We start from the raw sequence: 24,789 nt of genomic DNA, 5'->3' as shown, positions 1-24,789 counted from the left end.
TATATATATATATATATATATATATATATAATGTCCCGCACTGTATGACAAAATATAATTTATGTCCTTAAATACAGACTTTGGTACAGTCTACTCCAAATTATGTACTTGTTTACTTGTGAGGAGCTTCCACTAGTCATGTAAATTTTCACAACAGCAATAAATAGCTTTTGGGTGCAATTTGATACTAATTAGTAACTTTTCAGGTCTGGTGTTTACTGATATAAACTGGTGAGATTTCTCTTCCTTTCTCCTTCTTCCAGGGTTTGAGGGATTGAACTGTGAAATCAACAATGATGAATGTGTCCATGGATACTGCGCCAATAATTCCACATGTATTGACCTGGTTGCAGACTATGAGTGCATCTGTCCTTCGGGCTTTGCTGGTGAGTTATCTATGTCATCATTTTCATAGTTTAGGCTTTAATGAATATAGTGCAGATTGATGACTTTTCAGTAGTGATAGCTATCAAAGTGGTCCCATTGTCTAATGTAAGAGCTCATTCAGCATTTTACCAACGACTGCAGCTGATTGAGTATAAATATATCTTCGTATCGCCTGAATATCCAAAGATGTTATTACTTACAAAATCTATAAAATGTGCTGTTTACCTTACATTGTTACTGATTCATGTTGACAACATGCTAAGTTGTACATTACTAACACGTGCTCATTTTTTCTCCAGTTTGATATTTTGTGTTGTATGAATAGATAATTCACACCCATATGTTTGTTGAACAGTAGTAGCAATGGAGTTTTATTCATATGTTTGTACGGTGACCCTGTGCGCAGGCAGAAAACTAGACTAAATAAATTGTGTGAGCGTTTGGCTGTGGGAAGAAACTGCAATAGTACAAAGATATGGCAGTTATAGTGTAGTATCACCACTACTTGCTCCATTACCCACATGCATACCCTACATCAAGCTAGTTCATCACTCTCTGCAGTCAAACTCATTTGTAGGACAAGAAATTGAGATGTGTCATTATGTTGGTGATGTGCTCATTTTTGTGTGTTTGGTTTTATAGCGCTCAATTAACAATCTTTATTTACCTCTCAGGTAAGAATTGCTCCACATCTGTCTCTGCATGTGCATCAGATGTTGAGTTCTGCAGAAATGGAGGAACCTGCTCGTACAACTCAGCTGGGGAAGTGCAATGTATTTGCCCTCCAGGTACTGAAGCATGTTTAAACATTCAATTTGTAATGAATTTGTTAATCTCAATTTTTGTTTTTATATATGAATAAAGCTTGTAATTTGCTCTTTAGTCAATACTATATAATACCATGTAGACATGCAACAGTGTGCTGAGTAAAAACATGCTAAGCTATGTAATAATTATTGCCACAGTGTGTCATTGTGCTCATTGTGCTCTTCTTGGTTTATTCTGCATAAATCTCTCTCTTTTAAATCTAGGCCCTAATGCCTTTAAAATATATATATATATATATATATATATATATATATATATATATATATATATATATATATATATATATATATATATATATATTATTGTTGTTGATTACTGTGTCTTTACCCAAACAGCTTTTACCTCTTAGTAAATGCCATTAGAAAGCACATGTAACAATTCACAAATTAGTTTTAATTGGTTATAAAAACACAACACAAATCACAGATTTTTCCTCTGTAGGTTGTGTACTGTTGCTGAAATCCCTCCTTAGTTTTAGAGCTTTTGGCCCTGGCTGGATAGAAAATTTTAATCAGCAGGGAGGAAAACACTGGCAATGACAGCCTTACGTGAAATCACAATCTATGCTGTCTGCCAGACGTGGGAAGTCAGGAGGATACTGTACACAGCACAGCACACATCAATCACTGCTTTGATCCCACCTCTTACAGGGTACCATGGCAAAGAATGCTCCTCATCTGTGAACCAATGTGTGTCAAATCCTTGCAACCCTGAGGGGACTCTCCTGTGTGAAGAGCTGGCAAATACTTATAGATGTGTGTGTCAACGTGGCTACTCTGGACCGCACTGCAAAACACCTATAAACCACTGTGTTGATGGCCTGTGTCAACATGGTTCAGTGTGTGTGGATCTATCAAGAGGGTTTAAGTGTGATTGTTTACCAGGTAGGTTTGCTATGCAGCAGCAGCTTGTCTCAAATGGAGGAAATTCCTCGAATGAATCATGTGTATAGCAGACTCACTTGTGGTTTGATGCTTGCGCTTGTTCAGCTTCCCTCTCTGTGGGAGTCTAATCTCTTTGGCCGTAAGCAACAACATGTAACATCCTTATGAAATGTTTAAGACGGGGCTGAGTTCATCAGGTTGTGAGCTGACTTCAAAGCGATGAGGATGCTTGAAATGTATGTTTGCCCATTTAGGATCCGAAAGTCCTCTACTGGTATTTTATCAAAGGAATTCTTTTCATCAGAGGAATTCACTCTCATTAGATCATATTACATGGAATATTTCTGAGGTAATAACTAGAGTGTCAGCTCAAAATGGAATTAAGTCTAAGTCAAATTAGTTATTGTGATAACATTTCATTGCAGTAATTAATGTATAATTACTAGGTAGAGGTTATTAAGGTTATTATAATATAATAAGTATAAATAAATAACAGCATTCACATAGTAAATACTTGCCTATTAGTGTACCTGTTAAATGTTTTATAATGGAAACGTATGGAAACTAATTTGCTCATTTTACTTATCAAAAGATTTTTCATATTTCATATTACAAATTGCAAAAAAAAGGCCATTTTGTACCTATCATTTTCCAAATTTAATAATAAGCTATTAAGGTCCTAAGCTCACAAGAAGAACAGTGTGTAAGGCATTAAGTGTTCAGTTGCCGATACAACCAATAATTATTGGAAAAGGTGAAGCAATAGGTCAGGTATTTATATTCAGATTTAGATTGGTCTTAATTTTGCTAAAGACAGACATACATTGCATTACCTGTTATAATTACAGTAAATGTCAGCTTTGCAATACGTTTTAATTTTGTGCCTGAAGGTACACTGCTTAAAGCTTTAGTGCGTAACTTTTTTTATATTAAATAGCGTCTGTTACATTCAAGCCATTGCCATTGATGAGTTGTTGCACAGCTAATTAAGACTATTAGCGGCACTAGCAAGTGCGTGGAGGAGGGGTGGGGGTGGGGCAAGTTCACAGAAGGTTTGTGTCATATATGCTTACAGTTTTGTTGCACTTTAGCTTCAAACTAAATTATGTGGAAATTTATGATTTCTTACAGAATTTGTTTCCTTGGAGCAAACCTGTTGGACCCATTTACTTCCTCGTGAAATGTTTAAAAAAACAATGTTTTCAATATTATAAATCTTACATTGTTTATGTCCATATTTGCTTGCTAGCATATGCATATATATATATATATATATATATATATATATATATATATATATATATATATATATATATATATATATATATATATATATATATATATATATTATACAGTATACTGTAACGTTACCACACACATAACCGCTACCCACGGTTGGAGTGAAAGCACATGGGTCCTGTTGCTAAAAAAACAAATGGGTTACCCATTGACAAAAAGATTGTTCCTTGTGGTACTTACTACTGTTTTTAATAGCATTATAATTGTTATCATTTACTTGTGCAATAGAAGTAAAGGAAATAAAACCAATATAATATAATTAAATTAAAATCAAATACTGTAATTATTTTGCTCTTTAATAACAATCATAGCAGGAGTATGATCGCTACTAGTGATCTTTACTAGGCGGTGTTATTATTCATCCAACAGACATTACTTTAAAGGATTGTCTTCTGAAATGGAGAAATCTTAAAGAGTATCTTGTTGTCTCTCTACAGGTTTAACAGGCCAGTTTTGTGAGATAAACATTGCTCATTGTGAAGTAAAACCATGTGGAGCCCTGAGTATCTGTAAAGATGCTCCTGGTGGCTATAACTGCTTCTGTGCACCTGGATTTATTGGTAAGTGAAAGCTATCTTGATGTTCTGTGTTAGTTAAAGTGACACTTTTATTTAAAAAAAAAAAAGAAAGAAATGTGTCAACATGTTGTGTGCCTTTCATACTTCCTAAGGAAATAACTGCGAGATTGAAGTAAATGAATGTCTCAGCCAGCCCTGTCGAAATGGAGGCTCCTGCATTGATGAGCTCAACTCTTTCAGCTGCCAGTGTCCTCTTGGAATCACAGGTATTTTAAGCACTTCTTACCGTGACTGGGTTTGTTTGACACTTCTCAAACTTTTATGTGAAGAAAGATGAGTGGGAGGAAAGTTCAACATAAATCTTCATGCCAGTGTAGTTATATATTTATGGCTATGGGTATATATAAGAGGAAATATAGGTATTATGATGAGCGCTTAGAGAATTTTCATGTAATGTCTGACTTAGAAACAGAACTTTGACTCCACCTAGTCCTGGGTCTTCCCCGAGGCCTCCTCCCAGCTGGACGTGCCTGGAACACCTCCCTAGGGATGCGCCCAGGAGGCGTCCTTACCAGATGCCCAAACCACCTCAACTGTCTCCTTATGGACGCGAAGGAGCAGTGGCTCTACTCCGAGCTCCTTTCGGATGACTGAGCTTCTCACCCTATCTCTAAGGGAGACACCAGCCACCTTCCTGAGGAAAACCATTTTGGCCGCTTGTACCCTGGATCTTGTTCTTTCGGTCATGATCCAGCCTTCATGACCATAGGTGAGGGTAGGAACGAACACTGACCGGTAGATCAAGGACTTTGCCTTCTGGCTCAGCTCTATTTTTGTCACATTGGTGCGATAAACTAAATGTAATACTGCCCCCGCTGCTCCAATTCTTCGACCAATCTCCTGCTCCATGGTCCCCTCACTCGCGAACAAGACCCCAAGGTATTTAAACTCCTTCATTTGGGGGAAGTAGTCATTCCCTTCCTGAAGAGGGCACTTCATTGGTTTCCTGCTGAGGACCATGGCCTCAGATTTAGAGGTGCTGATCCTCATCCCAGCCGCTTCACACTCGGCTGCGAACCGATCCAGAGAGTGCTGAAGGTCACAAACCGATGATGCCAACAGGACCACATCATCTGCCACCAGGACCACATCCTACTGCCAAGATCCCGGACATAGCTCTCGCTTTGGTCATACAGAGCTTGGATGGCCCTGAGAAGGACCCCCTCACCCCATACTCCCGCAGCACCTACCACAGTATCTCCCGGGGGACCCGGTTATACTTCTTCTCCAAATCCACAAAACACATGTAGACTGGTTGGGCATACTCCCAGGGTCCCTCCTGGATCCTTGCGAGAGTGAAGATCTGATCCGTTGTTCCACGACCAGGACGGAATCCACATTGTTCCTCTTGAATCCGATGTTCGACTATCGGCCTAACCCTCTTTTCCAGCACCTTGGAGTATGATACCCCTGTAATTGGCACACACCCTCTGGTCTCCCTTTTCGAAGAGGGGAAAAAAAAATATATATATATATATATAAAATATATATATATATATATATATGTATGTATGTATGTATATGTGTGTGTGTATATATATATATATATATATATATATATATATATATATATATATATATATACATACACACTGTACACATACATATTTGGTTGTCACAAGAGTAGTAATAGTTAAAATGTTCATGTGTAATGTAATTTCATAAAAACTCTTTACATTTTTAATTTTGCAGAGATAATTCCAACATCATGCATGTATGAGAACACTTAAGTATGTTTAACTATATTGTGTTCTCTTGAGTGTTACCTTGTGTTATCACAGTATGTGTCCATGCAGTACATAGCTGAGCATATGCCTTTTACAGTCTGTGTCAACTTTCACAATCACTTTCTAAATCCATTCTAATCAATAGGTGTACATATAGTATAATTTAATGTCACATACCTCAGCAAACAGAACATCTTGCTTATTCTACAGTATTTAACATTGTTGCTAAATATAATTAAGAACTTTTAACTTAAATCCCCGTATACAGTGGTTTGAGAAAGTTTAACATGCAAGTTGATTAAAAAGAGGAATAAAATAACATTTTTTGGAGAGTGATCTTGATGCCTTAATTAAAATTAGGAAAATCCAATCTTTTTTTGAACCTTTTAGGGACACCAATTTTCTTATAATGTATTGTAAATAAATAAATGTTCTTCCTTGAAATAAATAAGTGTACACAGCCCTATGTTAAATTCCCATAGAAGCAGGAAGGTTTTTAATTTTAAAGGCCAGTTATTTCATGGATCCAGGATACTATGCATCCTGATAAAGTTTCCTAGGCCTTTGGAATTAAACTATCACATACCCTTCACCATACCTAGAGATTCGCATGGTTTAATTTCAGTTAGTTTAATAGCTGGATTGATTTGCATTGAAAGAAGCTCTTATGGAAAGTTCCCCATGCCAATCTCTAGGTATGGTGAAGGGTATGTGATGATGTGGGGCTATTTTAATTCCAAAGGCCAAGGGAACTTTATCATCTTGGATCCATAAAATAACTGGCCTTTAAAAATAAAAATGTGCCTGCCTCTAGGGGAATTTAACATAGGGGTGTGTATATTTACGCCCCCTGTATGTTAAGGAAGAACATTTATTTATTTACAATACATAAATTCATTCACAAAGAAAATTGGTGTCCTTAAAAGGGTGGATTTTCCTATTTTCCTTTTTAATTAAGGCATTAAGATCAATTTCATAAAAGATGTTTTTTTATGCCTCTTTTTAATCAACTTTACTATGGGTGTATAAACTTTTTCAAGCCACTGTACATCTTCTAACCTTACTCATATGTGCATTATACAGTGTGATCGGTTTGATTTGAAACATGGGTGGCTCTAATCAGATTTCAAGAAAATCAAAGCAAAAGCAATGCACATAGCTGAACTGTGAATATCATATTAGGTGCTTATACCTTTTCATGCTTGGGGCTGGAGCTAATGATTTTCCCTTGCTTTACTTCATGTTTTATAGTCACAGCTCTTGTTCTACTTCTCCTTAAACTAGAGGTGGTACTTTAAAATTACGGGGAAATAAATGTCTACTATACACTGGCTGCTACCTGCATGTTTTTAAGAAGTCAATTTAAATCAACAACATTTTATTTATAGTATCAAATAATAACAGAAGTTATCTCAGGACACTTTACAGAGAAACAGGCAGAAACCTTGAACAGAAACTGGCTGTAGGTGGACGGTAGTCTGGTTCAACCGATGTACATTGTTGGGATAAAACCTCACATCCACCGCATCTACCAAGCGCCATAGACTCATCCCTTCTCGCAATCTCTGCTATCGGGCTTAGCGCGGGCAAGAAAAGTTGTGATTGGTTTAAAGAAACAAGCCAGGGAGTTTTTTCTCCCAATCGCAGAATAGATGGGCGGTGTAACCAGGCCATACTGCACTGCTGACACAGCGCAGTAGAGATAGGTCTGGCAATGTGAGACTAGGTGGGCGGCCATCTGCCTTGACCGGAGGGAAATGTAGGCAACAAATCACATTTCATTCAACCTTGTTGCCTCTCAATTGAATGCTTTTATTGAAGCACCGTTACAGAGGAGCCACAGAAATCCCACCAGGGCAATATTTTTTATGCTCATAGTGTGTGACATGATGTGCTTAATTGTGCAGGTATCTTAGGTACTACTAGTTAAAATAAATAAATAAATATATGGATGACAAAGGTGCAAAACTGTTTTGTGCACCCAAATAGTATAGAATAGATTGATTTTGTAGTTTGTTTGTATTAGTATGTTTCTATTTGCAAAAAAATAGTGAAGTGTTCTTAAATTAATTTGATGAGTTTTATCCTTTTATGATTTATGAGATTTATATTGTAAAAAGAAATATTACAAATAAACAAAATTATAATATATATTTTTTCTTGACCCTAATTATTCTTACCCACATTGTGGCTAAAATATAGTGTTTATCTTTAGGATGGTGACAGATGAAAAGGGCATGGAGTCATTAAAATCTAATGGGTTTATATATGTGGGAGCATGAACATGTTCATCAAATTGCATTACACTATTAAATTATACTTTGTGCAAGTAGCAAAAGATTGGCTAATACTACACTAGAGTAAAGGTCAAGGGGCTGACATAGACATTAGGTGTCTTCCACTGGGGACCATTATCCACATCAAATTCTAAAAACACATTAAAAAATCTAGAGATTTATTTTTTGATATCCTGCGTACAAAGTTGGCTATTTCAGCTGCCAAAAATGTTAAGGGTTCATTCCTCTTTGAGCAGTAAATGTCATGGCCAGATGTTGGCACTAGAATGATAGGTCTGGCAATGCAAAACTAGCGCTAGAGGAGCGTCATGGAGCAGTAACCATTCTTTTGGAAGCATGAATGTGGGTACCCAGTTTCATGGTAATCTGGCCAGAACTCTGTGTGCCGTGATTGACTTTTGTTGCTAATGGTTCAAAGACAATCTTGGCTACATTGAGCATCAGTATTGGCAACATCTCTAAGAAAACCTCAGTGTCAACAATGAATTCAAGCTAGCCTTCAGGCCACATCCAGGCCACATGGGAGGTGATGGTTATAAAACACACTCAATTTAGACCTTTGTAGTGTTACAAAAGTGGGACAAAACGTACACTGTAATAACATGGAATGTTGTTTTTAATTCAAAGACCTCTTCTCACTCTGGTATTTCATGCTATATTACAGCCTCCTCCAAAGCTTACAGCTACTGGAAATATGTGAAATAGTGATAATGCAAAAGATAATCATCTTACGGCTTAGTTTGTGTGCAGCTGATAAGCTTTGTATTTTCAGAGTAAACAAATTAGAAAGAAAAAACCAAGAGAATGATCTGTTTTCTGTATTACATTAACTATTTTTTTCATATAGAATATAAATATATACTGTATAAATCAGCTACTTATGGTATGCTGTTTGGACAGAAAGATGAAAATCTCTTAATGTTGTAGCAGTACATTTGCTTAGCTGTTACAACTTGATTTAAGCCCATATTTGTTAAATATCCAAAATAAAATAGCAGTCCCAAATTTAGTAATTGCTAGCATAACCGTAAAAAGTGGTTATGCCATGTGTTGCAAAATGCGCAAGCTAAATATCAGGCTGACTTAATTTTTGTGACAACTGTCTTAAATACTGCAACCAAGGGATTGAAACTGTCACCAATCATCAAATTTCAAATTCAACGCGAAGAGGCTTTATGTCAAATGTAACATACATTTTACTAAGTTGAGGGAAAGTGATTCATACAATTTTACAAATCAAAGCTGTGCTATGGCACTTTTGTGGACATGTGTACCCACTGATTCATTAAAATCTTGTGTCTTTACAGGCAACTACTGTGAAGTCAACATAGACGAGTGCATATCCTCACCCTGCCTTCACAATGCCACGTGTGTTGACCTCATTCATGGCTATGGATGTGTCTGTGTGCCTGGCTTCACAGGTTAGTGAATGCAGTTTATGTATTCAGCAGAGGAGTATCTTTGTGTGGTTTCACATGAATGTTATGTACAGTGCATATGTGCAACATATTTGGACAATCACATCTTTATTCATAAATTCTGTATTGCCATTAAAATAAGTACATTTCAAAGTGAAGTCAGCCACCATCAGCAGCTCCTCTTTATAGTATAGAGACAGCAGAGTTGCGGAACCCAGAATAATTATGTCCCCACATGTGGTGCTGCGATGCCAACTGTTAAAGGACAAAGATGAATAATGGCTCGCAATTAAAACAAAGATCATGTATTTCCACCCGTAGAAGTCAAACACAGTAGCAGCTTTTGTACTGTTTCTTAGTAATTGCTAATATTCACACAAAGCCAGGTTCAGTGCATTACAAACAATAATCCCTATAAATAATGTGTTGAAGAAAACTTTTCTGAATGTTCATACCTTTGCTGTTTCACACGTTGATACGGCACCATAGAGAGTCCTCTCAGGTATTGTAGCTGTATTCAGCACTACTAAGGCACTACTTTCACATCATCTGTGTGTATGGTTTTATTATCAGAATTGACTAAAATACAAACTGAACCCAATTATTTTACATTAGTTTCATATTGTTTATCTATTAAATTCAACACCTGTTTATTCCCAGATGAAAGGTTGTGGTTGTTCCAAAATGATATTAACCTGCCTATAGTATGGACATTAATGTGCAAGCCATCATCTCTGAGAGAGAAAAGCTTGGCTTCTCTTCGGATTCAACACACAGATACTGCAATGGTGTGTTTTGTGATTTTAACATCAACTGTTTTCAAAAAGCCCAACATTAATGCCAGCAACACTTGTGTTCTTTTTTGTCAAAGGTACAGAGTGTGAACTTGACATTGATGAGTGTGCTTCATCTCCCTGCAAGAATGGAGCCACTTGCATTGACCAGCCTGGTAATTACTTCTGCCAATGTGTGGCTCCATTTAAAGGTAATGAGCACTCAGGGAATGGGGACAGAAAGCAAAGTTAATTAAGTTCACATACTATTATTTTCACCTGTCTGAACTCACTTCATATGTCTCAACAGAATGAGTATGTCTTTATTTGCTAACTATTGTAAAATAAAGACAACTCATGTTATTAGTGAGATTTAGGCTATGATGTGTGCTTCTGCCACACAAGTGACAACTTTTGATAATTAAGTCAGATTTCAAGTTCATTGAAAGCTTACCGAGACCACCTCTTCAAGCAGTTCTCGGTATGCTTGTTTGGTCCGTTTTTGGTGCGCACCAGAGTTTGATTGCTGCGTTCTCACCTGCCCAAACGAATCGCACCAGCGGGGAAAACAAACTCTAGTTCGATTCAACCAAACTAAAGGCTGTCAGTGTGAAAACGACCTAAAGTGCTGTTACAGTCCTCCACCTGCTGCAATGACGGTGCAGAGATGCTGAGAGCACAAATGCAGAAGACCCGGAAAAACTGACCAATCAGACAAGACTGAGCTTTTTCTAGAGGGGGGCCTAAAGAGACAAGCGCTTAAACTGAGATTTTTAGACAGAGGTATATTCATACAGACAGTATAAGAAGAAAAAATGTTTTTTTCACTTAAGTAAAAAACCCTAATTCAAGTATGAACCTGAAAATTAGCATAATATGGGACCTATAATTACCTCAAGAAATCAACAAAATCTTTATAAAGTGTGTTAATACTTAAGAAATAAATAGGCAAGGCTGGTTATCACAATAGGAATGTATTACTTTAGAATTTATCAGTTGCTGCTGTTACGTAGATTTAGAATGGAGCTGGTCCTACACTACTTGTACCGCCCATAAATAAATGATCAAAGACAAAACAATCTTAAATGACCAGATTTTTAAGAATGTTTACTTGTTGTCACAGCTTGTTGGTAATGACTGCAATTTTCTGAACATGATTTACAACCAACATGAGCTGTTTGTCATTATTAGAGATTGACTGTTGACTGTGCATGTTGGAGCAGAGGCTCTACAATTATGTCTAAGAACATGTAAATGAATATGGAAGTATTCAGCTGCAGTTCAAAAGCACTATAGAAAGTATGGCGGAAATGAGGCACCGTTAATTACCCATGGAAAACCATTCCTACTACATGTATAAAGGCTGGCAGTGGTCACATTTTGATGTGGTTGCTTTTTGTAGTCAAAGGTAGATGGACTTGTAAATAAAACCGAATACAAATATACTCTGAGAAAGAGTCTATAACAATTTGGGATCATTAAAGCAACAGATCAATGTATGTAATAGGAATGCGTTGTAATGAGCATGTGTGTGCCATATAGTAACATAGAATCCCCTCAAAATAATAACTGTTTTCAGTCCCAATCTGCACAAATCACTTTGTAGCCAAAGGTTTCCAGTGCTATGTCAATGCTACATCTTACAAAAGCACAAGCCTTGGTTTGTACCAGATTGTTGTTAGAACCAATTAGCAACTCATTCATCTTCCTGAACACGTATTTGAGAAGCAAAGTCGGACTAAAGCAATTAGAAATTCTTTGTCTCATTTGATTTAATACACAATGTCACTCTTTCTCCAAGCCTAGTAATATCACCAAATAGTAGATATCCACCGTACAAAGTGATAATACTAAAATAAGGAAATTGGCTTTGGAATGTTGCTTTACTAAGCGGCTGGGATTGAAAGCTGCACACGGCTGTAGAATGGGTTGTTGGTTCTCATGAGATTGGCAGATCTTTTGGCATTCCTTACACATTACAGAGTGTGATTTGATTCAATGTTTATATCACAATATTGCCTCATGCAGCTGTAATACTGCTCCCCTCTTATATAATGGCCAGTTAAGTAAGCATTGTGTGTTTGACAATAATAGTGCTGCCACTTCTTTTCTAAGGAAACTAGCTATATATTGCCTGGTCATGAAGTAGTTCCACTATGAAACTATCTACAAAAGAGCTTTTGTCAGAAGTATTTACAATATTAAAGTACATTTCAATATTTCACTTAGTTTCTATGTAATTTGCTGACATAGCCTGACTGAACTTTCATTAGCTGTGGCTACTCCAACCTGCTGGCTCAGCCAAAAGCAATAATGTTCCTTGTATATACTTTTGATTAAAGCATGCAGAACCCATTCACAAATTATTTCCCAAGTTGTTTTTTCAGATTCTTTTTCAGATTATTGCAGCAATTTATGTAAGAACGGTCTAATCATAATTTTTTCTCAACATGTTTTACAGAAATTATCAGAGGTAGGACACATAACCATTGCGTTACGTCTCGTTTTGCATGTTTTGCAACATTCCACATTTGTTAAATTGAATATACATTGTGTGGGCTGATTAATGTTCTACTTGCTTTGTTTAGACCATATGTGTAGATGCATGTTCTTTCTTTCCATTTGTTTTGTGTTTTATAACCCTCTTATTTGTCCTTGGGAAAAGGGATTTTCTTCAAAAGATTCATTCATGATTTGAATATTGTGTCTGACATTCTAATTTATCTGTATAGTTCTAGCCGTTTGCTAAAACCAAGTGACTGTTAAGTAACACAAAAATCTTAATTAAAATTATAACTTTCAGTTAGTACATTAGTATGAAAATGGAATGCTTTAAAGCCACAGGTGTGATTTTACGAGTTGTTTTAATAAATCAGCATGGAACATGACTGCCAATCAGAACTAAGGATAGAGACCATTGATTTGGTAATTTGTTTGTCACAAGCACAAAACTTCTATTTTAGGTACTGTAATAACAGCCATTTCATTTCTATTGTTCAGCCATTGAAATGGATGAAAGAGTTCTAAAATGCATCTAAAATTGTATCCAGAGTGTTTGATTGTCAGTATACTGTATCTGCAAGGACAATCTGTGATTGCAAACATTTTGAATTTGGAATGTTTCACTTTGATAGTATACGCAGACTGCTGCAAGATTTCCAAGAATTTATATTTAAAAAATTACAGTAATTTTAAATTGGTTAAAAAATAAACAAGAGGTCTCTGGATCAGCTTCTACTGGAACATTATTAATATACTTTTGCGCCTCTGTTGGTTGTTTGTGAGTGAGTTTGACACTGCATGTTATCTACCACATAGATGTGGTCAAGGAAATGTACATTAGGGTATAACTTTTAACAACCCCAGGTTTACAGTTCTATTGCATTTCTAGGCATATTGTTGTCTGCTGGATGGTTCAGATACGTGTGCTTCTTTGCCTCACTCCAGGTCATAATTGTGAGTTCTTACCCTGTGAGGCCAGTAATCCGTGCGAAAACGGTGCAGTGTGTGTGGAGGAGTTGGATCAGGACCATTTCCCTTTGGGTTTCCGCTGTCACTGTTACCGGGGCTTCGCTGGCCCCCGCTGTGAAATCAATGTGGATGAGTGCAGCTCCAGCCCCTGTTTTCACGGCTTTTGCTATGATGGTAGGAAACAGCCTATCTTGCCAACATGCTTAATAACAGGCACTCAAGATGGAAGCAAACCTCCATCCATGCACACACTCACACTCACACACACACACACACACACACACACACACACACACACACACACAGTGAATCTGTCAAATTTGTTCTGCTCACTTACAGTCTGACAGGCAGTTTTCAATGAGGTCACCATTGCAGCTAATAAGAGTGTTATGGGAGTGGAGCTATTTCTTCTGATGTGAGGATCCAGGACAATGCCTGCTAGAGAAGGCTGGATTAGTCCCTTAACATAACAGTAAAATAAAATCAATTAAGCGTCAATGTTGTGTTGTAATTTGAATAATGGATGATAAATAGCTACACTAATACAATCAAAGTCTATCAGGTCTCTAGCATACATGATTACAGACTCATTGATCAAAATAATGGTCTTAAAGTTAAGGCCTATTTATCACCAGTTGGTCAATGATTGTAATGTTATTCATTTTACATGTATTGTAAAGAACAAGATTTGAAAATTGCTCACATTTCCATGAAATATTTTGTTTTTAGATGCCTGCAATTACTGCGTAGAGACGAATTAGATTTCCCTCAGTAGCAAAATGTCTGTGTTGCTGTGATATTACCTTCTAGCCTTGGTGGCATTTCAACAAATCCTGCCAATGTTGTTTCAACTGGCTTATGCCGGAACAAAGCAGTGATGACAGTGGAATGCTTTCCAAGAGTATCCTATCCTTCACTGTGCTTCAGTAGACCTTGGCAAGCTGTCTTGACTAATCTTCAGTGTAGCCAGTTTACCTTAGGTTAGTGAGGCAGGCCTCTAGGACCTATTGGCCGGCGCTCAGCAGCAGCCAGCCAGCCACCAGGGAGAGCACTGCATAGCCACAGTGGCTAGGATGAGTAATGCTGCTGCCACCCAGGACCTAAAGCATTTAATGAGAGTAATAGCAGCTACACGCATCAAGACAGAGTGACAGCATAGATTACGTGGTAAATCTTTGGGATAATGAAGAATCCTGGGACCCTGACTGGGGAAGTAATAAATTCACTCCAGTAAGAAGTGCAATTACCTCTGTCACTGGCTGCCTGTACACCAGTGTTGTGTTGGAGAAACAGAATGATGCATCCCACTTTAACATCATTAATAATTAAAGAGAGGACGGAATGGATTATTAGACGTGGGAGATTTTAACTGCTGATGGAAGAAATTGGCGCATTTGTAACATCTGAATAAAGAATGGCCCTCAAAATGGGCTCTCTCCCATTGTTGATCTTCTTCCCTGCTCATTCAGTGTGCTGCAAGTGTGTTGAGAGTGTGAAAACAAATGACAAGACTTTCAGGCTTTCATTGACAAACAGTCAAATAAGTACAGACGGGGGATGAGGAAAGTAGTTGGAGAAACGAGACTGAATAGCCATTAGAGAGAAGTTCATTTAAAGATGGTTAGAGTGTCAAACTCTGTCAGGCTGATGCAGAGCATGGTAACCTGTCACATAGATTTAGCAACAACAGGTTTGACCGATGCAGCACAAGGTGTTTTATTTCAATGGTCATATCCATTAAAAAATGAAATCACAGTGGGTGGTTGTGCTCTATAGATGTAATCAGCACTTACCTGTGTAGAGATGTTGTACATTAACCGAGTAGAGTGAATTAATTTATGATGCAAGGTGTTGTAACTCCCACTGATCTTCTTTCAGTTGTAGATGGCTTTCACTGCCTTTGCAATCCTGGTTATGCTGGGCTGAGATGTGAGCAAGACATTGATGACTGTGGGAACAGTTTGTGCAGTACAAACTCAATATGTAAGGACCTCCATCTGGTAAGACACTTTTTTTGTTTGGCAGTATAATGGGCTGATATAATGGCATTTAAAAAGCTTTATAATGACACAATGTCGTGTAAATCACTACAGTAGGTAACTCATTGAAAAGCACTACAGTTTATTATAAAAGAATTTGATAGACCTTAATCACATAAGGCTGTGCAATAACATGAATAACGGTGTATTATTAAAAATAATAAAATAGCGTGTGCATGGCTCTGGGCTCTGCGACATCTGTAAACAGTCAGGTTTTGATATTGTAGGCAAATACGCCAGACTTTATTGGCCTTATTGTGAAATTGGTTCAGCAGGAGGAGATGCAAGTATGTTTTAAGTGCCAGGTGTCTGGGTAAAACAAGATAGGAACAGGAAATGTCTCATAATATCTAAAGTATGCACTTCATTATTTTATCTCATAATGAACAAATCATGCCAGTTTGGCCATTTATACCTTGTGGGCATAAACATTACCAAAAGGTTACCAAAGTATGTGTGGAAATAAACACAAGTTTACAATAGACATAATACATACTGTTTGAAATGCACTTATGCAAATGCCAGTGTCCATCAATTAGATGTTGAAAACACATTAGGTCCTTTTTTTAAACAGTAATTAGACATTTAAATAGTTTATCTTTAGGATTAACTTCTAGATCATAAATAATTTGGAAAACACCAGAGTTGGTATGTTTGTAAAGCCATTCAGTGATTTTACATTTTGTAAGCCTCTCCATTATATCTCCGTTGATGGTTTCACGGTCTGTCATACCTGGCAAAAGCATGTGTAGGCACAGGCAGGACATTCTGACTGCATATGTCAAATATGCAGTATAAAATGCCACTTGTACAGTAGTGTACTTTCTGAAAAATACACCACATTTACAACTTAGTTAAGCTAATTAAGCAATTTGGATTAAACAACAGTAGTAGGATATTTAGGATAAACAAGACAGAACTGGTCTGCCTTGCACTATAGCTGCAGGGCTCTGATGATTTTCTAGTGATGCTTGTAAAAATGATGAATGAAAACTGAGTTTGTGAAATTTAAGCTTTTCCTGCATTAAAGACAAAGTGATTATTTAAATGATCATTGTTCTCAGTAAATTGTATTCCAAGCGTGTACTGATGTACCTTCTGTTCTGATGTTTCAGATGCACACACTTGGGTTTACGAGAACAATTTAAGACTTTTGTTTTTGCAAGGCACAGCTCTGCTTCTCTAGTCATTCAAGTGTTTTTAAGCCAATAGCATTGACCTGTTGCAGCTGCAAAAGGCCCTGGGAGCTGCATGCTGCTTACAAACTGTGCAATGAGTACCAGGGGCCTTTTTCCAACAGCTGCTTATTTGCTAACAGATTGCAGTGGTGAAGCAGATGTGTCACAGAGCTTGTTTTTTTTTTTCTTCTTCTTTTAGACAAAGACAGATAACTTCTGCTGTATAGTCCACACCTTATGTTCAGGTTTTTCAAACTTTTCAAACTTGTAATATATGTAAGAAAGCTGAGGTATATTTAGCAATGCATTTGAGCCTATGAAGTCCAGGAGGAGCCACATGGTAAAAAAGAAAAAAATTATCTCACAAGTATTTCCCTTAAAAAGTATCCATTCTGTAAAAACAATGTCTTTAATTGTTTTTGTAACACAAATTAATTACTACTTATTTCTAATTTTAATTCTTACAAAGTTAACTTGAGGAATTTTCAAAACTTGTGACAGTCAACTTCTTCCATAGAAATGTCTCAATAATGGGCTATAATTTAAAATAATTAAAGCCATATTATTTTTTTACATTTCATTGTGTTTTCATTGCAAATATTACTTTAGTTTATTCTCCATCACTTATGGAGAGGAAGTATACTGGCATGGAAAATTATCTCATCAAAAACTAATTTTAGGCTTTTATTGGTACATTTATCTCTTATCTTTTATCTATTCATAGGCAATACCAAAGGCATACTAACATTGTCTTATGTTGTCATCAAGACACATTGGTTTCATGAAAGTGCTACTGTAGAAATTTCAGGATAACTGAAGGACAAATGCTCATTTTCCCTCTCTATATTATGTCATAGTCTACAAGAGATTCTATTACAAGGTTTCAAAATTGCCCCAGCGCAAAATCATGGTTAAAACATTTCAGTGTCATTTTCTGGGATAAACTTAATACTCCAAATGCAAAGACATTAGGACACTGCAATAGAAGAGAATTGGGTTTGATGGGACGGGTTAATGACATTTTAAACAATATGTTTCTAGTCATACTTTTCTCTGTTTAACCATTATACATTTTTTCTCCACTCATTATTCAAATGGGGACAGTTTTTGGAAACCCTTCAACCTAGTCTTGTTTACAGTGCAGATATTCCTCTCTCTGAACACCTTGTCCCACAGAGCTTTAGCTTATTTTGGAGAATTGCGTTCCCTGAAGGTGACTTAGCAGCAAAAATGAGATTATGTTCTATTGCCAGTGGTTAGCAATAGGAGTCTCCTGGTGGTATCTAATTTATCAAGAAATGACGGCATTGTCCCCTCACTCCCATAGAGCCCACAGTGTACAAATTATATCAGACAAAGTTTAACGGCTCCCCTCCAGTGTATGAAATACAGATTAGCTTGCGTTCAACCAGCAGCACCCAGGACCTTTAGACAAGATGCTGGCAATAAGGAAGCCTGAAAAACCCTTGACCATATGACTTCATTCATCCTGTATGCAAAAAGGAATTTAAATTAAACTGCTACCTTGGAAAGTAATAGACAACAGACCATGCCTCTCTCTTGGCATGATTAATTATCATAATGCAGATTGCAATTGAAATAATATAAAGGACAAGTAGCCCACATTCTGCTCTGAATGGAGGCGTTAAAAAGATTAAGGGTAGGAGCTGTATATAAATCTGATTCTTAATTTAGAGTAGAAACATTTTAATTGGTTATTAAGAAATCCAGACCCCTCTTCAAACAGGTTTTACATGTGTACTTGTCTATGAAAATACCTTTCCATACAAAACATGTAATATAGCCTGAATGGCGTGGAAAGAAACGGTGTGCGTATTATCTAGAGGGTGGGCTGGTAGGAGGAATACATCTGCATGGCAGGAATTTAAAAATGTATGACAAGCATGACACTTCCACAGTTTAAACAAGTTTCCACAGGAAATATCTTTTTGTGAGTGGGAGTACAATCTTTTTGAGAAAATTCACTATATTGCACCGTTCACTAAAATGTAAATATATACATTAATAAGTGTCAGATTGCCCTCTGACTGATCTGCATACACTACATTTTCTAGTTATATTAGGCAGCCATTGCTATTATAATTAATATAATCTCACTACCTAATTTACTACACCAAGACAAGTGCAGATGTAAGATGTCACTATATTTCAATGGTTGTATAATTGTGTTTCCATTTTTTGTATTGCAGAGTTATGAGTGTGTGTGTCATTCTGGCTGGGAGGGGGAGTTCTGCCAACAAGAAATTGATGAATGTTTATCGCAGCCCTGCAAAAACAACGGCACCTGCACAGACCTTCTCAACAGCTACAAGTAGGTGTGTGAGCCAGCCCGAGGGTGCTGTCCTCACGAGGTGCATCAGTCACTTTATAAATGCAGAAAAAGAAGCCGTTCAGAGATAGCAATATGTCCTTCCACTGGCAGCGGACATAATGAATTGCAGATGGCAGGTAAAACAAATGAGTCAATCAATGGCTCACAGCATGAAAAGGTTTCAGGGGATCTGTGACTCATTGGAGGAAAAAGCTGGTGTATCTGCATCAGCTAATGCCCTCCTCTCGCTAGGGAGACGTAAAACCGCTTCAGGTGGAAAAGTTGGGGGATGAAAAGGAATGCAAGATGGAGTGGTTAGTAGTGCCTGGGTACTCACTGCCACCAAGTGGAATACTCACATGCCTTAAGAGCACATACTTAAGAAATCTCTGTTTTTCTGTCTCCATCTCTGTTTCGGTGTCTGTGTCTAGCATGCATACAATTCGGTTTAATCCCCACTCAGTGCTCTAACCTTCTGTGTCCTACATTCAGCTGTCCAGAATTAGAAGCTGCTCTGACCAAAAGTTCAATTAACCTTTAAATTCCCTGCACTGTCTCACACAAATATCCAGGAGTGTTGTGCCTCTGTGTACTTGTATGTACCGTAGAAGAATGCGTCCTGCCGATCATTTGAATTATTGTGGTAGTTTATGTGCAGAACCACACAGTACTACAGCTATTTTTTTATTTTTTGCATGATTGTCCCAAAGATAATGACACCCTTAACCTCAAGGAACACTACTAAATAAGTTGTGCTTCTTTATTTAGGATTCATTTTAATTTTATGCCACAATGACCTCTACAGTGCCATATCTCCTCTCTGGTGTTTCCAAGGTGTTTGTGCACGCCAGGCTGGACAGGTGTGGACTGTGCAGAGGATATGAATGAGTGTGATTCTGGGCCCTGTCTAAATGGAGCTCAGTGTCAGGACTCAGTTGTACCTGGGGAGTTCTTTTGCACCTGTCCTCCCTTCTTCAGTGGCCCCTTGTGCAACCAGCCTTATGACCCCTGTGACCCCCTCCACAATCCGTGCCTGCACAACTCCACCTGCCTGACACGCTCCAATGGAACAGCCTTCTGCAGATGCCCAGCTGGTGAGTGAACTCACCGCCACAGCTTCACACAAATGTTCCTTTTTTTACTTTTAGCCCACTTTTCGAGAGTAACTACACCATTTTGTTCAATAGGTTACTGTACAGTGACAATCTGCACTTTATAAAGCGACAGAAACTGTGCACTTTAGCCTTAAGTACTTTGCATATTATAAAAACCCAAGTTAAACAGATCAAAAGTTTCTAGCCTAGAAAATGAAAAATATTCCTGTCACAGTTAAGCATGCATCATTTTTATCTTCTCCCTAAAATATGAGGTTTTCCACAAAGTTACTATATCAACAGAGATGAAAATTGTTTTCTTGTGTATGAATGATATGTTCAACTGTAATCCTGACACCGCTGAAAAAACAGTGAAGATTTTTTTAACAGGAAAGATTTAAAGTGATAAAATGCATTTTTTTAACCGTTGTTGATTCATATAAATATTAATAAAGTAATACTTTTATTTTGTGCTGCATTGAATAGTAGCTAGAACCTGGGCAATAGAGAAGGTAGTAAGCATAATGATCAAACCTGGCTTGCTAGAAAATGTTGTATTGATTGCAATACTGTACATTCCCTGAACTGTTCCACATTTTCCATTCTAATCAGAATCATTTTTAATGGCCACGTAAGTGTGAACACATATAGGGAATCTGACTCCGGCTTTTCGTTGCTCTCAAAGTACATATACATAAATATTTGTAATGGGATTTTTGCAAAGAATGTTCAACAAAGCCAAAGGTGACTTTTGGCCTTTTGGATACTGCTTTATGTTGGTTTGATTTCCCCTGATGAGCAAAACTCGTTAAACCCAGTGGCTGCTGGGTGATTCTCTTTACGGTCCGTGGTGAATCAGCTGCTAATGTGCTACATACTTGGCATCGGTGTGTAATGTCACGAAATAACCAATCCTGGGAATTTACATCTAGGATTGTACCAGAGCTTGGTTTGACCTGTACATTTAAAAACTAGTAACTGAATGATTACTCGCCGACTGCCAAAGGGAAAGGTGCGGCTTGCCTGGTTTTCCTTACCTCCACGCATACTCCATCCTGGCCGGTCCTCCAGCTCCTATTTCTTCCCTTCCTTTGTCAGCCTACCAAGGCATTGCCACTCGCTTGACAGTTCATTTGGTATACAATGAAGACGCGGGCATTACGTAACATGAACCTTTTTTTTTTTTTTTAGCTGACTCTGTCCATCATACGTTCTCTCTGTCTAAGCCTCTCATCTGCCTTCCCAACTCTCTTCAGCCCTGCTGGCACAGGTAGACCCCTCCCACTCTAGTCAAGCGGCCAATAAAACTAACATGATCAATTATGACATGACAGAATGCATTACATACTGCTTACTCATACAGTATGATGATTATTTATGGAAACAGTACCCTACAGGACCGGGCCAAGATCCAGATTAAAATCCACATCAAACTTTTGTTCAATTAAATGTATTTTTTTTTACCTACATAACAAACGCCCACTGTAGTTTATTTAAGCTACATCCTATTTGCCTAATGTGTACTTGTCAGCACTTAATACGTTTAGCATGTCATTTCAATCAATTCTTGCTTAAACCCTTATTTCTATTTTGCATGAGGCTTTCACTTATGTTCCTTTCTTTGACTCATCAACTGTCCAAACAAGTCATCTGTATAAACCTATTAGCTCTAATCAGGGTTGCAAAAGATAAAAGTACTTTTAACCGTAACTCATACCATTTACTATGTTATGTTCACAGGAAATGCATTAATATATAGACCAGTCAGTGCTACCTTTTGAAAATTGTGTCACAACTGTAAATAGTAAATATGTAACTAATAATTTAACATGAAATGCCAATATGTACACATCAGCTGTTAAAGTTGCACAGTACCGTAATTCCAAATTAAATATATGCTTTGGATTTACATCCACTTTTTGTTAAAATATAGAACTGTACTAGCAGGTTCTACTAGCAGGCCATCTTATCTTATCATATGTTCTGACATTTGTAAATGTAGATACTTGCTCTTCAAGGATAGCCGTTCAATAAAAAGTCTGTTCATAAAGGGGCAAACAAAGTAAATTTCACTGGTCCACTAGTGCACTGTTTGGAAGCCATTAAATGAACCTCAGGCATGCTTTGATGGTAGTTTCATTCTTTGTGGGAATTCAAGCTGTGGGCACTACCCTTGAAGAAAACTGGAATTTCTCCACTGTCTATTCATATGCTCAGAATGCTAAATTTTAAATACATTTTACCCAATTCTGCCAAAATGCTAAAATATGTTTTAGCTTGTGTTTCTAATGTTTGATTATATTTCTGTTGAGCGACTAACAAAATTTGTCACTGCTGGAATCCAGTGTAACAGACATGAGCTCACACTGAAGAATATAACTGCAGTTGGTGAGCATTGATACTATAAAGGAACTCAAATTACTGCAAATCTAAATGCTTTGAATCAAACTGCTACCCAATTGTAATTTAGAGATTTAAAATAATCAGGTTACTTTGTGTATGTAAAGCATACTGGTTTTACTCTTGCTCCCTCATAACATTCAGAAATACATACAGTACATACACGCAACAACTACTGATTATCATTATTATACATTATATAATACATTTTATGTTCAATTTACAAGCTCTGTCAGTTAAAAAAAGCTATATTTTAAATGACCATGTGCTTTGTTAAAATGACCTGTGAGGTAGTTGATCAAATAATATTGTCTTTAAACATTCAAATGTATCAGTGTGCAGGTGAAGATGCTGTAAGGCTGTGCTGTGCCTAATGGCTCTATCAGCGTCGAGATGAAAAGATGTTGCCAGATATAAATAGAACCACTGGGTTAGTTTCAGAAGGCTTCCTTGGAGAGGAATAGGAAATTAGGTACTGGCTGCATACATAACACCAAGAGCTTTGCGTGGGCATGGTCGGCTTCACTTCACACAATATTGTGACTTACTACTCCATTATTATTCACCATAAATCCATCCTACAGTACATAGCTTCTACTCAAAGAACGTAGAGCTGTTATACAACCCATTTTACAGACTTGTTATTTACCATTCAGTGTAGGTTATTTGTCAAGGAAATTGTGTAGGCCTCACATTATTCCCAGACCTAATTAAATTGGAATATGTATGTCTATGTTTGCCAGTTGACTGCTATAAGCAAATATCATCCCACACACTTGAGATGGACACCGCACAGTAAACATTATCAAGGTTAACTTGTATTAAAATCCTCACCAATTAGCCATTTTGTCCATGGTTTTTAATTGTGCTTATTTGCATGTTGTGTGGTAGAAGTGCAGGGTACGGAAATGACTGAATGAAGGAGATAGGGTTTGATGCGTTTATAAAACATAAAATGGCACACGTCTCAGTTTAAGACCTTGCTTGTGTAATTGGCACAAAATAGTGTATGGCACCAGTGTGTACTTAAAGGAACACGCCACCGTTTGTTGAAATAGGGCTTATCCCGGTCTCACCTAGGTGTAGATAGGTGGGCCAACGTATTTTTTTTGTCTCATTGCATGCATTGTTTTTTGTCCGGTGCAACACCTGCAGTGCCGCCACTAGTTAGCGTAGGGAATCCTATGTTGCTGGTTAGCGTGTTGTGAGTAAAAGGGAGCCAACAAAAAAACAACAACCACCTAATTACTTATTGTGGCCTTCGTATTCACAACAAGTACAAATAGCAATGCAGATTAAGACTAGACAATTTCCTAGGCAGATATCCACTTGGGACTATATTGCGTGGAAGCACAGCTGAAGTACTGCTACATGGTTCGCAGAAATCACGCAGCACTTTAAACCCACCAACTTTGGTCAACATACCCAGCGTGAATAGCTGGCTATTTTTCTTACAGTAGACAGTGAATTGTGATGAACATGGCAGGTTTTGTGAGAGACGAAGAGGATGACTTCTCAGACAGTCAAGATCCAGAAGCATACCTCTATGAACCAGAGTTTTCAGAAGAGGAGCTGCGTGCTTTGGAAATAGAACGAGAGGAGGAGGAGGAGGAGGTTGCGATCACTCAACAGCCCGAGGAGCTGAGGCATCCTGCAGTTCTCGACTTTTTGTTGTTGTTGTGATAAAGTCAATTGGGAAAAATGCCCAATGGACCCAATAAATAGCTGTCAGAGTAAGTGATTACTGTAAACATGACACATGGTTATTTTACGGGATAGATCGACCCATATTAGACCGGTATTACACATAGTTACTGCATGATATCTTGACGCCATGTAGCAGTGCTTCAGCTGTGCTTCAACCCAATACACGGTAGTTACAAGTCAATATCTGCCTAGCAAATCGTCTAGTCTTAAAGGAAAATTACGGTCAATTTCAATATGTAGCTCTGTTGTTTGTAAATGTGGAGCGCTGTCAGTAGCAAGAAAAATGACAACAATCGGTGCTGTCTACACCGAGTTATCCTCTTGCTAGATTTTGCACCCATCAGGCCTAAACAGGGCAAGTTTTAAACTTGTTTTTA

The 24,789-nt window shown here is 37.5% G+C and overlaps 1 protein-coding gene across 3 annotated transcripts in view; it reads left to right on the top strand.

The window, feature by feature from the left end:
* eys (eyes shut homolog) overlaps nucleotides 1-24,789 on the top strand; it is a 175,281-nt gene that overhangs the window by 43,427 nt on the left and 107,065 nt on the right. For all 3 annotated transcript variants that reach the window (XM_032540683.1, XM_032540682.1, XM_032540685.1), the window contains 11 exons: nucleotides 264-386; nucleotides 1,062-1,175; nucleotides 1,866-2,099; nucleotides 3,836-3,958; nucleotides 4,069-4,182; nucleotides 9,308-9,421; nucleotides 10,290-10,403; nucleotides 13,639-13,836; nucleotides 15,541-15,662; nucleotides 19,090-19,211; nucleotides 20,046-20,305. In XM_032540683.1, coding sequence (XP_032396574.1) covers nucleotides 264-386; nucleotides 1,062-1,175; nucleotides 1,866-2,099; nucleotides 3,836-3,958; nucleotides 4,069-4,182; nucleotides 9,308-9,421; nucleotides 10,290-10,403; nucleotides 13,639-13,836; nucleotides 15,541-15,662; nucleotides 19,090-19,211; nucleotides 20,046-20,305 — 1,638 coding nt within the window. The remainder of the gene's footprint in view (nucleotides 1-263; nucleotides 387-1,061; nucleotides 1,176-1,865; nucleotides 2,100-3,835; nucleotides 3,959-4,068; nucleotides 4,183-9,307; nucleotides 9,422-10,289; nucleotides 10,404-13,638; nucleotides 13,837-15,540; nucleotides 15,663-19,089; nucleotides 19,212-20,045; nucleotides 20,306-24,789) is intronic.

This window comes from Etheostoma spectabile, chromosome 17, assembly GCF_008692095.1.
Source record: "Etheostoma spectabile isolate EspeVRDwgs_2016 chromosome 17, UIUC_Espe_1.0, whole genome shotgun sequence".
NCBI classification, from domain to species: Eukaryota; Metazoa; Chordata; class Actinopteri; order Perciformes; family Percidae; genus Etheostoma; species Etheostoma spectabile.
This window is presented reverse-complemented; position numbering and strand designations above follow the sequence as displayed.